This window comes from Hypanus sabinus, chromosome 23, assembly GCF_030144855.1.
Source record: "Hypanus sabinus isolate sHypSab1 chromosome 23, sHypSab1.hap1, whole genome shotgun sequence".
Taxonomy (NCBI): Eukaryota; Metazoa; Chordata; class Chondrichthyes; order Myliobatiformes; family Dasyatidae; genus Hypanus; species Hypanus sabinus.
Window position 1 is genome coordinate 23860746 of NC_082728.1, and position 18268 is coordinate 23879013.

At 38.7% G+C, this 18268-nt stretch overlaps 1 protein-coding gene across 1 annotated transcript in view; it reads left to right on the forward strand.

The window, feature by feature from the left end:
• slc38a10 (solute carrier family 38 member 10) overlaps window positions 1-18268 on the forward strand; it is a 130314-nt gene that overhangs the window by 55033 nt on the left and 57013 nt on the right. The window contains exon 10 of the mRNA XM_059948540.1: window positions 4616-4722. Coding sequence (XP_059804523.1) covers window positions 4616-4722 — 107 coding nt within the window. The remainder of the gene's footprint in view (window positions 1-4615; window positions 4723-18268) is intronic.

The window sequence follows — 18268 nt, forward strand, 5'->3', positions numbered from 1 at the left end:
TACAGTCTGTACCTCCATCTACATGAACCTTTTTGGAGTTCAAGCTTCTAAAGAAAAAACATTTTTTAAATATCCTACTTGGGTAACTGGAGTATTTTAAGCTAATAAATATTACTTTCCATCTGCCCCTAAGACTGAGAATCAAAAATTTAATTTTGCTTCTGAGTGAGTAGCTCCTACAGATGCCTATTAATTGACATGTGGATGGAAACAGGTGCCAGATATCGTGGTGCCACCAAAACTTTTGTTAGCAGTGATTATTTGTGACATGCTGTGAATTTCTCATGTTTGCTATGAATTCAGTTCTCTTACTTAACGCTGCTTCAGGATGGACGTAAACCTCCCAACAAATAAATCTGGTGCATTCATTTCTCGTAGTGAGACAAAACTGTGTCCAAATCTCTTAAAAATGATTCATGTCATGTTTAGGTAGGTTAGCATTCACAGCCACATCCAGTTCCTTTCATCATTAGTCTTAATTTCATAGTTACTTCCTTCTTTGCTCCTAGATTCATTTTATAGTTTACCACAGCAGTCAGGGCATTCTATCTCCCGAGGACACCCTGGATCTGCACGCTTTGCCATAATGCTTGTCACACGTAGTTTGATGTGATACTGTTCTTTCTTGCAGCAACTACCCTGTAAAGTCTTCAACTGGTGTAATAGCCTTGCTTTCTTGCAGAAATCCATCAGGACAATTTCAGTTTTTGCAACAGTGCTTTTGCTTCTCCCAGAGGCTAGGCAAAATAATAAAGATTCTCCATCAGTCAGCTGATCTATTCTCTTGCTACAGCGCTCATCTCTAAGTGATTTTGTTTCCATACAGTTCTTATTTCTTGTAGAGATTTGGCATGACAGCTTTTCTCATACTTGTTACAATGTATGATGTTTTTCTGTGTGATCCATGAACTTTAACCTATGGCCTCAATAAGTTAAAAGTCCCAATAACATTTTCCCTATCCATTAAGTAATTTCCTTCTGGTAATTTGCTTGTTTGAGTTTGTGGCAGAAGTCACCTTTTAACGTGTGCGTCTGTAGTGATGTAACCTCAATATTACATTACGTCAAAATTACTGGCCACTTAAGATGGAAAAATGTTGCAGAAATGGGGAAGAATTTCATTTTTGTGACAATGATAACCAAGTTCTGTTCAGTTGTTTGGAGCAATGAAGAGATATTTTTGTTCAGCATCCTGCCTCAGTGAGCTGTTTACTATTTCACTATGTGCAGTTACCAACTTCAGTATGTTGGGCACCCAAAGATATCCTCTTACTGTCATCAGCAAATCCAGTCCCTCCTTGACAGTTGTTTAAACTGTTAAAGGACTTTGAATATTCACCAATGTGCGACATTAACAAACATTGAAAAATATTTGCTGTTATAAATTAATCATGTTTTTGAAACATTTAAAGATTTAAATTAGATTTTGACAAATTATTAAATATTCAGAAAACACTTAAACAATGACATTTTAAATTAAATTAAAAATGTAAATTACCTGAAATGTGGCTTTCTCCCATGGAGCTGTCCCTGTCTATTAAAATGAGTCACTGAATCTTCAGTGGGCAGATTTGCAGTTTAATTATGGGGAAACCAGAGAAAATTGGTGCCCCTCCATGAGGAGCCCAACATCTTACTATATTTAGAATTTCAGCAGTGTGCATCCTGACTGGGATTTCATTGTTTTCTTTGTTCATATGAATGCCCCTTAAAATTAATTCTGTTTATTAATCTAGCTCTGACGATAAAAATGTTGTGTCGCACTGGTGTGCTAGCTATTTTTGCAGTTTAATAAAAAACATGCAGCCTTTGGAAGGACTTTTAACTTGTCATATGTTGTAGTTTGAAATAGTAGTTTAATGGAATGTTGGCTTTTTATTGGAAGGATAAAGGTTTTGATGCAGGTTTACAGGTTGCTGGTGCATCTACATCTGGTGTGCTGTACTTGTATTGGGTTTCCATATTTAAGGAATTATTACCCTGGCATTGCAGATAATGGAGTAAAAGTTAACCAAGTTGATTTGAGTAATAAAGGGATTGAAATATGAAAGGTTTATCTTACATTCTTTGGGGTTTAGTATAATGGAAGATTTTTTGAAGCATTTAGGGTTTTAATAGGGATTGACAGATACTTTGAGGATGAGTATCCTTGTAGGAGATGTTGAGAATTAGGTGAAAGTTTCAGAATGAGTTATTGCCCAATTGAGCAAGAGGTGAGGAATTCTTCCAATGGTGAATTTTTGAAATTTACTTTACAAAGCTGTGGAGATGAAACTTTTAAATATATTCAAGACTGACAATATCAAATATTTGAACTAGAAGGGGGTCAGATGTTAGGAGAGCGGGAGAAGGCAAAAATCGGACCAATTGTGAGATTGAATAAGGAGCTGGCTCAAGGGTTTAATTAGCCTCTTATTCCTCATTTTCTTGTCTTTTATTGTTTCTAGTTTATTACATGTTGCAGATGCGGAATAATTTCTAGCTGTAACAATCATTTCCTGGGTTTTCCTGACATTTTTTTAGAGAAACATAGGATCAACAAGCATGTCAATTCAAATAATCTTGAAATGGTGACTTATAAGTGCTTGCTAGTATACAAAGCAGCTACCCTAAAAATTGCCAGTATTAGTGTGCATTGCTCATATATTGTACCTACTTAAAGCTGTTAAAGAATAGAATGCATACATTGATACAACATTAGAATGATATATTGTTACATGGTACTCTAATCTCTTACAGAGCTAGTAATTCCCTGACTTAATTGCTATGCCTTTTGATTTATTCTAATGTAACTTAAAATGTATAGTATAACCGATAACATCTTGGATCTTTTAGCAGTAAAGCACAATAAGGACAGTTGTACTTTCCAGTACCTGTCTATGAATCTTCTTAATGACTAGCTTCCAATTCGTTTATTGTTTAAGATTGAAATTAAGTGCCATCTTCAAAAGCTAGGGAATAATATTGAAGAAAAGAGAAACGTCTGTCTTAATTAGTCACCACGCTGTGTTGCGTGAAAGTTTGGCTATCTATGAAATCTCGAAAAATCGATACTTGTTTCTACGTTTGCGTTTCCACCCTAGTTACATTACTCCGAGACATGAGGTCTGCTTCTAAGCTTGAGCCAATGTCACCTAGGTCTTCTGCTCCTCCACAAGCAGATTGGGACAGCCATAATTTTCTAATTAGATGTTTACAAGACTACAGCTGTTGTGCTTTTTTCTGATGAAAGACATTCAAACTGAAATATTAACTCTCCTTTTGCAGATGCTGCCTGACCTGATTGTTCCCATCATTTTACTATTTTCATTCCATCCTGATCATCATTTTTCTCCTGTCACTAAACCAGTGACTCCATAGGTTTCCTCATTGCTACCTTCGGCTGAAATGGGCCATTTGATAGCTCCTTTCTCATTTGGCTTTAACCAGAAATTCCAACCCCATAACATAATTGATGTAGAAATTGCTTGTTTATAATTCTGTAATATAGCTTGGCTCTGCCTCACCTTGGTCTTCAATTTTCTTCCTGATATCATTTTCAATACCTTTTGAAGCATTCAAGCCTTGCTTTCTCTCCCTGCTGCTCTGCCAGCTTCCAAGAGAACTCATCTAAACCTATGCTGACCATTTTCTGCTTATTCATCATCTTACAATTACTTCAGTTTTTCCGTGATCCTGAAATTCCTTCCAATGCTAAGTCTCTTTTAAAACAGTAATTCTGACTGTCTGAAATTTTCTTAGGTTGTTGACAGTTCAGCCAGAAGTGGCTCAATGTAGGCAGTCTCACCTTTGAGTTGGATGATACACTGGCAGTGTTTAATCAAAATCACTCTTTTCAAAAAAAACCCCACAGATTATATAATTATGTTATTGTTCTGTTGCTTTTACTGTGAGTTTGTTGCACTGGAATTGCTGTTGGGTTCCTTCTGTGGCATGTCAGCATATCAAATAAACTTCATTAGCTGTGAAGTGATTAGAGATGTCCTGCAGTCATTAATGATTCTAAATGAAAGAAAAATTATTTTGATGATCAAGACTGGTGTAGATGGATGATATGGGAAGTAGATGTTTGATATGCAATTACCTTAATGGCAATACCTTAATGGCATTTGTATTAACTTTTGCTAAAGAATAAGTTGTTCTTTGATACCAGTGGTACCATGTTCATACAAAGACAGTGTATTTTTCACTGTTACGTCAACTCAGAAATGGCTAAGGGAAGATGCATTGCTATTTTGGAAAGGCTATTTAGTGGTATTGAATGCTCAGTGGATGCCTTTAACTGCCATCTACTAAGCAGCTGATCAGTTGCTTCATTCTTGGTCAAACTCTTATTTGATGTGATGCTTTGGCAAGCTGTTTTATTTATTTGAAAGGACACTTCAGGCTCTTGTCAATAGTGGCTAGATTATTTTCAGAATAATTTGCATATTTATCAAGACGAGCTAAAATCAGAGTATGGTTTGCTGTTCTGGACAATAATGTTTTTCAGTTAAAGTTACCAAGTTATTTATTTCAGTTATAGACTATATAAATACAAAATTATTTTAGTTTATATTGTACTTGCTCATTAAACAAAGAATAATTCACTCATCTTGTACTCTTCTTTTGCTAGTGGAAACTATCCTTGGATTGACGGGTGCTACCATGGGGAGTCTTATCTGTTTTATTTGTCCAGCCCTTATCTACAGAAAAATTCAGAAAGATGGTTTCTCTGCACAGGTTAGTTTCTCCTACTCCAGAGTAGAAACTGGAATGAGTTTATTTTTGCTCTGCATCCTCCCCTTCAGGGTTAGCTGCTGATGCCATGCCTTTAATTTTAGTTGTGTAAATTCCTATTTTAACATCACATGATTGTTGGTGTCAGAATTCAATTTCCTAATGTTATATTAGTGAGTATTGAGTTTTGTCATGTAACAGCTGTGTTTTTAAATCCTCATCTTGGCTGTTGCTTCTGAATTGTGTGCATCAGTATTGCTAGCTACCATTATTCCTTTCAAAACTATTAATTGTGTTTGTATGGGAAATTGTTTTGAAAAATAAAGTACCTTACTTGTGAGTAACATAGCAGTTACACAGTCAGTATTTTTCTTTAGCTGTTCCTATAAAAGTTATATTCTAAAGCATGTTACTCCAGTTCACATTAATTTTCAGATGCAAACACATAGTAAATCATTAACTAGTTAATCTGATGAGGAAGCATTTCACTTCTTGAAAAACTATCTCTTATTGGAACAATTAAGTCTATTTATGATGTAGAGTATTCGGCAGCGAAGCAGTGTTCCCCGTGGCAGAAAGGAAACTGAAGGTGTATCCTTCCATTTAAAGTATGTCCTTTTTGTCTGTTTATCTTGTAATGGCATAATCGGGATTACTTTTTCATCCTTCCTGAGAGAGGCTGTGTAAAATTAAGCAACTTTCACAGTGGGAGAGAGTGAAGAAAAAACAGGAGATGAATAGTTTTGAGGTACAAAAATACTGTGCATTTTTATAATCTATTGTAGTTGCTTGAGGCGTTTCTATTCAAGAGGACTGGATGACAATTAAGGAAAGCTGGCATTTTTATTCCATTTGCAATAACCTGAATTATATCAGTGTCACAGTAAATTTATACCTACATAATTTTTCTAGTTTAATTATCCTCTGGCAATTGTAACCAGAAATTTTGCCCAAGCTGCTAGTTTTGTTGTCTTAAATGACACAGTCACAATACTGTAAGGACCGAATAGGACCTGTAGCTTTCAGAACACATTCATGCATTTTCTATGTATACAAAAGTATATATTTTTAATTTCTTAAATTGTCAAGTAGGATTGAAGAATATGAACTGCAGTATTTGCAATTACAAAATAATTCTTTCCTTGCCCCTTTGAGGTAGGGCTTAGAGCATTTAAAATTCAACTCAATGTACTTATGCATTGTGCAAACACTAAAAATTAAAGTTATCGGAGTATGTGACTGTCAACTGAAATTTTGCAGCGTTCAGTAACATGCTTCACTAGTTTTCAATTGAAGAAGTTTGGCTGATATTTCTTATTGCAATTTTATTTAGCTTTTAATTGCATCCTACTGCACCTGTTTCTCTGAAGGTTCAGAATTGTTTAATGTCATTTACTCTACACAAGACCATAAGATAAGAGCGGATGTAGGCCAATTGGCCCATCGAGTCTTTCTGCCATTCAATCATGGGCTGATCCAATCCCTCCAGTCATTCCCACTCCCCTGTGTTCTCCCCATACCCTTCGATGCCCTGGCTAATCAAGAACCTGTCTATCTCTGCCTGAAATACACCCAGTGACTTCCACAGCCGCTCATGGCAACAAATTCCACAAATTTACCACCCTCTGACTAAAGTAATTTTTCTGTATCTCTGTTCTAAATTGATGCCCTTCAGTCCTGAAGTCGTTCCCTCTTGATCTAGACTCCCCTGCCATGGGAAATAACTTCACCATATCTAATCTGTTCAGGTCTTTTAACATTCGGAATATTTCATGAGTTCCCTCCTCATTCTCCTGAACTCCAGGGAATACAGCCCAAGAGCTCCCAGACATTCCTCATATGGTAACCCTTTCATTCCTGGAATCAATCTCATGAAACTTCTCTGAACCCTCTCCAATGTCAGTATATCCTTTATAAAATAAGGAGCCCAAAACTGCACACAGTACTCCAATGTAGTCTCACGAGTGCCTTCTAGATCCTCAACATCACACCCCTGCTCTGCTATTCTATACCTCTAGAAATGAATGTCAACATTGCATTGGCTGCCTTCACCATCGACTCAACCTGGGGGTTGACCTTTAATGTATCCTGCGCAAGGACTCCCATGTCCCTTTGCATCTATGCATTTTGAATTCTCTCCCCATCTGAATAATAGTCTGTTTATTTCTTCCACCAAAGTGCATGACCATATACTTTCCAACATTGTATTTCATTTGCCACTTCTTTGCCCAATCCCCTAAGTTACCTAAGTCTCTCTGCAGGCTCTCTGTTTCTTCAACACTACCTGCTCCTCCACCAATGTTTGTATCATTGGCAAATTTAGCCTCAAATCCATTAATCCCATAGTCCAAATCATTGACAAACATAGTAAAAATCAGAGGTCCCAACACTGACCCCTGTGGAACGCCACTGGTAACTGGCAGCCAGCCAGAATAGGATTCCTTTATTCCCACTCTCTGTTTTCTGCTGATCAGCCAATGCTCCACCCATGCTAGTGACTTCCCTGTAATTCCATGGGCTCTCATCTTGCTAAGCAGCCTAATGTGGCACCTTGTCAAAGGCCTTCTGAAAATCCAAGTACACCACATCTACTGCATCTCTTTTGTCTACCCTGCTTGTAAATTTCTCAAAATTGCAGTAGGTTAGTCAGGCAAGATTTTCCTTTCAGGAAACCATGCTGGCTTTGGCCTGTCTTGTCATGTACCTCCAGGTACTCTGTAATCTCATCCCTAACAATTGATTCCATCAGTTTTCAAACCACTGATGTCAGGCTAAAAGGTCTATAGTTTCCTTTCTGCTGCCTCCCACCCTTCTTAAGTAGCGGAGTAACATTTGCAATTTTCCAGTCATCTGGTATAGTGCCAGAGTCTATTGATTCTTGAAAGATCATTGTTAATGCCTCTGCAATCTCTCCTGTTACTTCCTTCAGAACCCAAGGGTATATTCCATCAGGTCCAGGAGATTTATCCACCCTCAGACCGTTAAGCTGTCTGAGTACCTTCTCGGCCATAATTTTCACTGCACATACTTCACTTTCATGACACTCTTGAACATTCAGTATACTGCAGATGTCTTCCATTGTGAAATTATACGCATTCAGTTCCCCTGCCATCTCTGCATCTCTCATTGTGGTATCTCCAGCATCATTTTCTACTGGTCCTATATCTACCCTCGACTTTCTTTTACCCTTTATAAACTTAAAAAGGCTTTTAGTATTTTTGATATTAGTCACCAGCTTCCTTTCATATTTCATCTTTTCCTTTCTAATGACCTTCTTGTTTCCTTCTGCAAGTTTTTAAAAGCTTCCCAATCCTCTATCTTCCCACTAGTTTTGGCTTCCTTGTACATCCCCTCACTTTTGCTTTTACTTTGGCTCTGACTTCACAAGTGTAAGAAGAACAAAATAATTGTTACTCTGGGTCCAATGCAGCACAAAAAATATAAAAGATTAAGAAAATAATGATAAACGCAATAAATACAAATACTTAAGATAGCTTATATACATAGATTGTGTCCATAAAGTGATACTAGGCTATACGTAAGGTGACTGACAGGAAATAATAAAGTAGTGTGGAGTTCATAGGTGGAGGTGATGATCATCCTCACTGCTTGAGGAAAATAATTGTTTTTGACTCTGGTGGTCCTGACTACTGTAGATATAATGTAGCCTCCTCCCTGATGGGAGTGGGACAAACAGTGCCACTCTGCACAGTTTAATGCAATATTTATTTTACCTTGTACACTGCAAAGATATGTTTAAATTTTTGTGGACATCAAATTGCACACCATTAAAGTTTTAGTCAAGCTGAAATTATTTAAAAAAGGAACTTTCTTACTGGTGGACCAAATCAACCTTCACTAAGAAAGCTATTTAATACTGAATGAAATCCTTGACTGTTAGTGTGCTGTGCGAACGTACAAAAATTCTTTGATTTGGTCAATTAAACTATAAAGTTTACTGTAATATTAGTGGCTAGATCCTTGCTTCTTTATCTGGTGTAGGCTTAGATGGGTAAAATTTTAAAATGCCAATGCCAAATTATTTTCAGAAACTGAGCTACCGAATAGAGTTTCTGGAAAAATCTGCTACTGGATTCCTGAATTCAAATTCTAGCATGTCAGCGTATGTAATTAAATTTGAGGATTAACATGAACAAACTAGTAGATTCTTATAGTAGCTCAAGTGGGTCAGTATATTTCCTCCATAAATGGGAGTATGAAGCCCTGATGTGGTGTATGAATGATAACAGTCCCATGATCCATGCTTGGCTCTTAATATTTTTATGGAGCTATTGCTTTATGGATGCCATCTATTTACCAAGAGCAAGCCTGTCAGAGATACTTTCTTTTGAATGAAATCATCTCCAAAAGTGAGTCCTTTCCTTGGTATTGCAAGGATGTTGGTTTAAATTTGTGCTCACTTCTCTTTGTAGACTTAAAATCAAAATCATCAGGCTTTAGATGAGAGATTGGTAAGAGGATTTAAAAAAAAAGGTTAGTGAACAGTAAATCATTTTGGAAGAATGGATTTTTCTCAGCTCATTATATTCAGTTCCAGTGAAATATAGGGTCTTTCAAGCAACACACGCAAAATGCTGGTGTAACGCAGCAGGCCAGGCAGCATCTATAGAAAGAAGCACTGTCGACGATTTGGGCCGAGACCCTTTGTCAGGCCTAACTGAAAGGAAAGATAGTAAGAGATTTGAAAGTAGGAGGGGGAAATGCAAAATGATAGGAGAAGACTGGAGGGGGTGGGGTGAAGCTAGGAGCCGGAAAGGTGATTGGCCAAAGGGATACAGAGCTGGAGAAGGGAAAGGATCATGGGATGGGAGGCCTAGAGAGAAAGAGAGGGGGAGGGGAGCACCAGAGGGAGATGGAGAACAGGCAGAGTGATGGGCAGAGAGAGAGAAAAAAAGTGGGGGAGGAACTAAATATATCAGGGATGGGGTAAGAAGGGGAGAGGGGACATTAAAGGAAGTTAGAGAAGTAAATGTTCATGCCATCAGGTTGGAGGCTACTCAGATGGTATATAAGGTGTTGTTCCTCCAACCTGAGTGTGGCTTCATCTTGACAAAAGAGGAGGCCATGGACAGACAATCAGAATGAGACGTGGAATTACAATGTGTGGCCACTGGGAGATCCTGCTTTCTTTGGCGGACAGAGCGTAGGCGTTCAGTGAAACGGTCTCCCAGTCTGCGTCGGGTCTCACAAATATATAAAAGGCCACACCTGGAGTACCGGACGCAGTATATTGCACCAGCCGACTCACAGGTGAAGTGTCGCCTCACCTGGAAGGACTGTGGGGCCCTGAATGGTGGTGAGGGAGGAAGTGTAAGGGCAGATGTAGCACTTGTTCCGCTTACAAGGATAAATGCCAGGAGGGAGATCGGTGGGAAGGGATGTGGGGGACGAATGGACAAGGGAGTTGCATCGGGAGTGATCCCTGCAAAAAGCAGAAAGTTGGGGGAGGGAAAGATGTGCTTGGTAGTGGGATCCCGTTGAAGGTGGCAGAGGTTACGGAGAATTATACTTTGCACCTGGAGGCTGGTGGGGTGGTAGGTGAGGACAAGGGGAACCCTATCCCGAGTGGGATAGCGGGCGGATGGGGTGAGGGCAGATGTGCGGGAAATGGGAGAGATGCGTTTGAGAGCAGAGTTGATGGTGGAAGAAGGGAAGCCCCTTTGTTTAAAAAAGGAAGACTTTTCCTTTGTTCTGGAATGAAGATTCTTATCCTGAGAGCAGATGCGGCAGAGGCGGAGGGATTGCGAGAAGGGGATAGCATTTTTCCAAGAGACAGGGTGGGAATAGTCCAGGTACTGTGGGAGACTGTAGGCTTATAGTAAATATCAGTAGATAAGCTGTCTCCAGAGATGGAGACAGAAAGATCTAGAAAGGAGAGGGAGGTGTCAGAAATGGACCAGGTAAATTTGAGGGCAGGGTGAAAGTTGAAGGCAAAGTTAATGAAGTCAACGAGCTCAGCATGCGTGCAGGAGGCAGTGCCAGTGCAGTCGTCGATGTAGCGAAGGTAAAGAGGTGGATGGATACCAGTATAGGCTTGGAACATGGACTGTTCCACAAAGCCAACAAAAAGGCAGGCCTAGCTGGGACCCTTGTGGGTGCTGATGGCTACTCCTTTGGTTTGGAGAAAGTGGGAGGAGCCAAAGGAGAAATTATTGAGAGTAAGAACTCATCCTGAGAGAGAGGAGAGTGGTGGTAGAGGGGAATTGGTTAGGTCTGGAATCCCAAAAGAAGTGGAGAGCTTTGAGACGTTCCTGGTGGGGGATGGAGGTATATAGGGACTGGACGTCCATGGTGAAAATAAGGCGGTGGGGGGTTGGGTCTTTCATATTTGTTTCTCTTGTTTGGGGTGTTTGAACTGGCTTTCTAAACCAGTGCATTGGCTTTTAAATTATTTTTGTTGACTATTTAGTTTTAATGGTGATCTAAAACATTTGAGAAGACACTTAATGCTTACAGTCTTGGGTTATCTTGTTATCTTAGTATCAGATATCAAGAGATGAGTTAATGAATGAACAGGCTGGGAATCTGAAGGTGTAAGATCTCTAGAAGGGTTGATTGATCTTCAAGTTGACATGTTTAGTGAAAAATTGGAGGAATTTATCCTTTAGCAATTATGCAGTCCATTTATGAGGGAGGTAGTTGCATGGAACTCTGGAGGAAAATTGAGTCAATGGTCTTGTTCCATAATCCCGCATGTTTTACTTGGTGCATTTGATCTTCAAATGCTACAACATAATTCACTAATAAAAGATGATAAAAGCTTATATGAAGGTTAACATTATGGTGGGCTAGGAACCATTGTATCTTTAACTTTCCAGGTATACTTGTGCCAGCTTGAAGAAATTTTTAAACTTTTGATTCAGAAAGCACATTTTTTAAAAATGGAAGCTCTCCTTAATTGGATTCCTCAGTTTGATGATCTGTGGTCATGGTATTGCATTTAAATGCTTGTCATTACTATTATGGACAATGCTTTGAGAGTTTGGATTGTCTGATTACCTATAAACGATGTACCTTTATCTGGCCAGGACAACTTGTTACTGAAACAACTAAATATTCGAAGCATAGTTCACATTTTATTCTTTCTTCCATGAATCTAATTCTGCATTTGGATTTTTATCCATACGTTAGAAATTATATTAATCTTCTGGTATGCAATTCTCTTACTTGTTTTTCTTTGTTCTGTATCAATGGTCTTGTTAGTGACACTTTGCTCATATTACAGTTAATTCTCAATGAATGTTAAATTGAAATACTTATCACTCAACCCTGCTGTGACAATTGATATTGCAGCTGGTGTTTCAGGATGAATTGCTTTTAGAATGTTAGTTGAGAGTGCCAGATACAGCAGTGAAATTCAGATATTTTCACATCTGGTTTAAATGGGAATTTTTTTTTTGTATTTGGAAAGTGCTAATACTCAAATATTAACACTGATCTACATTAATATGACATTGTTACATAGATGTCCTTTATAATAATGTTATACAATTACAAACTCATTTTCATCAATACAGATTTATCAACCATTTTGGCATAATTCTAATAACTTTCTCATTAGACATTTCCTAATTGGCAGGTGGATTTGGGAGACAAGTAGCATTGGGACTTTCAGAAATTTCGATGTAGCAGCCTGTTTTAGCTGTAACAATCAGCTTACGGAGCAATCTTTATAAAACTTCAATTACTGTGATTCTTTTTAAATAAGTACCCTCAAGAGAAAGTATGCTTTTATTGCCAGTTAAGATTTATTGAATCTAGGTTGGGATGTCACCTAACCTGCACTTCTCAAAGCCATTTATAATCCATTAAGTCAATCTTGGGTGTGGCCGAAACAGGCTATTAAATTTATGGGAATTTAAATTGTATTATATTTATGAAAATTGGCAATACTTAAAACTATAAATTGAAATCTATCATGTTACAATATATAAAGGAATTGTTAAAAGAAAACCAAGACTTTATGGCATATTATTTACTGTTATTTTCTGTTTCCTGCTTTGAAAACCAGATGTTTCTCTTGACTTCGCAACTGCTGTATTTCTGTGAGAAAGCGGTCAACTGTTTATATGACAGCTGAGTTCCAGCTTTTGTTTCATTTTCCTGCACAGAAGTGTCATCCATGCAGAAAACTGTTGCAAAATACATTGACACATGTATTAAGATATAGCTTGGGGGTTGGGGGGGGGGGCTGAAATCCAACCAGTGGACTGCTGAGTCCACTTAAAGTAATGAGATTTTTTTTTATTTTAGCTTAAATACAACCCACAGTTGCCATTTTAAATTATGATTTTGATCAAAGGAAATTTGAATAGCTAGAAGGATTTTAAATTATGGCTGTTGTAGGTTTTAATAAAAAATCTGGATTAAAAAGGAACATGCACCTCATGTAAAGGTGTAAGGAGGTCCGATCCATAAACCAATTCAGATCAGCATTGCGGAGGCAAATGGAGCATTAATATATCTCCTTCAATAAGACCAATGTAGCAGCATTTTATGAATGGTTACAAACTTCCTGCAAGGCAATAATTATTGTAATACACATTACTTTAAACTTTAGTTTTCATGTCTGAAGGATCTTTGGATTATAGAAAGAGTGTAGATGTTAAAGACGAGGATTATGTACAGGAGTGATATACGAACGTCAGTAAGACGGAAGAGCTGATTGTGGAGTTCAGGAAGTGTAAGACAAAGGAACACATACCAATCCTCATAGAGGGATCAGAGAGTGAGCAATTTCAAGTTCCTGGGTGTCAAGATCTCTGAGGATCTAACCTTGACCCAACATATCTATGTAGTTATAAAGAAGGCAAAAGAGCGGCTATAATTTATTAGGAGTTTGAAGAGATTTGGCATGTCAACAAATACACTCAAAAACTTCTATAGATGTACCGTGGAGCGCATTCTGACAGGCTGCATCACTGTCTGGAATTTGGGGGGGGGGGGGGGGCGGGTTGCTACTGCACAGGACCGAAAGAAGCTGCAGAAGGTTGTAAATCTAGTCAGCTCCTTCTTGGGTACTAGCCTACAAAGTACCCAGGACATCTTTAGGGAGCGGTGTCTCAGAAAGGCAGCGTCCATTATTAAGGACCTCCAGCACCCAGAGCATACCTTTTTCTCACTGTTACTGTCAGGTAGGAGGTACAGAAGCCTGAAGACTCACACTCAGCGATTTAGTAACAACTTCCGCTCTGCCATCCAATTCCTAAGTGGACATTGAACCCTTGGACTCTACCTCACTTTTTTTAAATATACAGTATTTCTGTTTTCTGCACAATTTTTAATCTATTCAATAGGTGTAATTGATTTTTTAATTATTATTTATTTTATTTTAATTATTTTTCTCTTCTGTATTATATATTGCATTGAACTGCTGCTGCTAAGTTAACAAATTTCACGTCATATGCAGGTGATAATAAACCTGATTCTAATTCTGATGTCCAAAGGAAAAAATGGCTGGAGGCGCTTCGCACTTTAGTGCGAGGGTGTTTATTAGGTGTGTCAAAACTCAAACTTACAAAAATTAGCGAAAACAGTGAAAAGAAACCTGCCAATATTTACAAAAATGTATCTCCCAGAAAATACAATAGTAGCTCCCTGTCCAGTGTGAGCTCCCTCTTCTTTCTCCTCTCCCCCCACCCCCAAAACTACCATTCGGGGCGATGATCCCCTTTTATTTGGCATCAAGACATAACATCTTTAATTACCCACAAAATGAATATAGGACTATACATGAATTAGAATATGATGTCCACAATGTAGTTATGATCATATTACAAAATAAACAATCTCCCTTAAGTTCAGTATACAAATAATATATGCACATTTGCACATCCCATTACTAAGAAAAATCTCTGTGTGTTTGTGTGAGTGGAGTGCATTTACTGTGTGTTTTCCATCACAGTAGGTATAAAGAAAATGCGAGATTTTCTCTACAATAAATATGAAAGTTTATAAATAAGAAACTGTTACTACATGTTAAATACATTGTATAGTAGAAAATTCTTCCCTCTTAGTGCTCTTTTTTGGTATTCCGAAAGGTGCTTGTATATCTCTTGATGTATTAGCAGTGTGCCAACACTCTACCTGCTAGCTTCGATGCAAATGTTGCCAGATTATTTTGCCATAGGCACATGGCATCATAGCCATATTTCTTCTTGACAGCTTTGACTTTTCATTTGACAGTTTCAAAAAGTGGAAACATTTAGGTATGGAATATTTGTCAAGATGTTTGCTGCCTCAATTAAGCTGGGTTCAGGCTAAGCAGTGACCCTTTCCTATTGTAAATGGCAAGTATTGTCCGTAGAATGGATTTGACATCTTGTTAGGCCCCAGGCTGTGCTGAGGAGGCTTCTATGCAAAGTTTTTATAAGAACATAAGACAGGAGCAGAATTAGGCCATTTGGCCCTTTGAGTCTGCTTCACCATTCAGCCATAGCTGATCCTTTTCCCCCCTTTTCAGCCCCACTCCTCAGCCTTCTTCCTATAACCTTTGATGCCATGTCTAATCAAGAATCTATCAAGCTCTGCCTTGAATACACCCAATGACCTGTCCTCCACAGCTGCCTGTGGGAACAAATTCCACAAACTCACCTCCCTTTGGCTAAAGAAATTTCTCAGCATCTTTGTTTTAAATGAACACCCTTCTATCCTGAGGCTGTGCCTTCTCATTGTAGACTTCCCCCACCGTGGGAAACATCCTTTCCTCATCTACTTTGTCTAGGCCTTTCAACATTCAAAAGGTTTCAATGAGATCTCCCCTCATCCTTCTAAATTCCAGTGAGTACAGACCCAGAGCTATCAAATGTTCCTCGTATGATTCTTTCATTCCCTTTCATTCTTATGAACCTCCTCTTTACCCCCTCCAATGCCAACACATCTTTTCTTAGAGAAGGAGCCCAAATCTGTTTTTGAGCTTCACCAGTGCCTTACAAAGCCTCAGCATCACAAACTTGCTCTTGTATTCTTGACCTCCTGAAATGAATGCTAACATTGCACTTGCCTTTCTCACCATCGACTCTACCTGCAAATTAACCTTTAGGGTGTTCTGCATAAGGACTCCCAAGTCACTTTCAAGCTTAAATTTTTGGATTTTCTCCCCATCTTAGAAAATAGTCGGCACATTTATTTCTATTACCAAAGTGCGTGGCCATGCATTTTCCAACATTGTATGTCATTTGCCACTTTATTGCCCATTCTCCAAATCTGTCTAATTCCTTCTGCAGCCTTCCTGTTTCCTTGACACTACCTGTCTCTCCACCAATCTTCATATCATTGGCAACAAAGCCATCTATTCCATCATCTAAATCATTGATATACAGCATTAAAAGAAGTGGTCCCAACACCGACCCTTGCAGAATGCCACTACTCACTGACAGCCAACCGGAGAAGGATCCTTTTATTCCCACTCACTGCTTCCTACCAATCAGCCAGTGCTCTAACCATACCAGTAACTTTCCTGTAATACCTTGGGCTTTTAAACTGGTGAGCAGCCTTATGTCTGGCACTTTGTCAAAGGCCTTCTGAAAGTCCAAATATACAACATCCACTTCATCCCCTTTATCAATCTGACTTGTAATCTCCTCAAAGAATTCCAACAGATTCATCTGGCAAGATTTTCCCTGAAGGAAACCATTCTGACTTTGTCCTTTCTTGACCTGTGTCACCAAGTACTCCATAACCTCATCCCAATTGATTCCAACATCTTCCGAACCACTGCGGTTAGGCTGACTGATCTATAATTTCCTTTCTACTGCCTCCATCCTTTCTTAAATTTGTAATTTTCCAGTCCTGGCACCATGCCATACTCCGGTGATTTTTAAAGATCATTGTTAATGCCTCCACAACCTCTACTGCCACCTCTTTCAGAACCCTAGGATGCAGTTCATTTGGTCCAGGTGACTTGGGTCTTTCAGCTTTTTGAGCACCTTCTCCCTTGTAATAGTAACTGCACTCGCTTCTCTTCCCTCACACCCTGCAACATCTGGTACACTGCTGATGTCTTCCACAGGGAATACTGATGCAAAATACTCATTTAGTTCATCTCACCTGTCCTTGTCCCCATTTCTCCAGCCTCATTTTTAGTGGCCATGTATCCACTTCTTTCTCTTTTTTTTTCATACTTGACAAAGCTTTTACCATCTACTTTGATACTGTTTGTTAGCTTGCTTTCATATTTCATTCCCCCACCCCATGATTCTTTTAGGCGCTTTCTGTAGGTATTTAAAAGCTTCCCAGTCCTCTGGCTTCCCACTAATTTTTGCTTTATTGTATGCCTTCACTTTTGTTTTTACTATAGCTTTGAATTCCCATGTCAACCACGGTTGTACTATTTTGACATGAGTATTTTTTCGTCTTTGGAGTACATCCATCCTGCACCTTCCTCATTTTCCCCCAGAAACTCAAGTCATTGCTGCTCTGTTGTCATTCCTGCCGGCATCTCCTTCCAATTTACTGCAGCCATCTCCCTCTCACATACCACTGTAATTTCCTTTACTCCACTGAAATAATCCTATGTTAGACTTTCTCCTTATCAAATTTCAAGTTGAACTCAATCATATTGTGATCATAAGTTCCTAAGGGTTCTTTTATCTTAAGCTATCTAATCACCTCTGTTTCATTACTTAACACCTAGTCCAGTGTAGCTGATTCCCTAGTAGGCTCAGCGGCAAATTGCTCTTAAAAAGCCATCTCTTAGCTATTCAACTAACTCATTCTCTTGAGATCCTTTACCAACCTGATTTCCCCAATCAACCCGCATGTTGAAATCTCTCATGATTATCATAACATTGCCCTTTTGACTTGCCTTTTCTATTTCCTGTTGTAATCTGTGGTCCACCTCCCAGCTGTTGTTGGGAGGCCTGCATAGAACTGCCATCAGGGTCCTTACACTCTTGCAGTTTCTTAACTCAACCTGCAAGGATTCAGTGGCCCTCAAAGTATAGTAAGTTACTGAAATCTGAATTCTACTTCATTTGAGCAATGGAATTAAGTAGCTTCCATGTACAATGTACTCTCACATAGTTTGGAAGGATAATATTGTAAATTTTGATGATTTGGGTGTATTTGTAGTGAATGATTAGAGAAATTCCCAAGCACTTTTTTTTAATATAGAGAGCTAGCTCTTTGGAAAGGCCCACTATTGACATCTAAAAGAAGAACCTTGCAATGCTGGATGATGATGTAGCCATCTAGTGTGCAAGATGGCCACTAGAGATCACTTTCATTTGAGCTAAACAATTAGCAAATTCTTCAATAAAAGCAAAGAGCAAACTCTAATGGGGTGAAAAGAACCTGCAGGAAGATTATCTGTCTAATCTCACTGTACTGCAGTGAGGAAAAAAAACTAATTTCATGACATGTGAGTGATGATAAACCTGATTCTGATTTGGGTCTCTATTATGGACTGATTGTGGGAAGGGGCAGGGAGAGAGGAATCATGGTTGGGAAAAGGGAGGTGGGAAGTACCAGAGAGACATTCTATAATGATTAATAAGCCAATTGTTGCAGTCAAATGATTTTGCTTGGA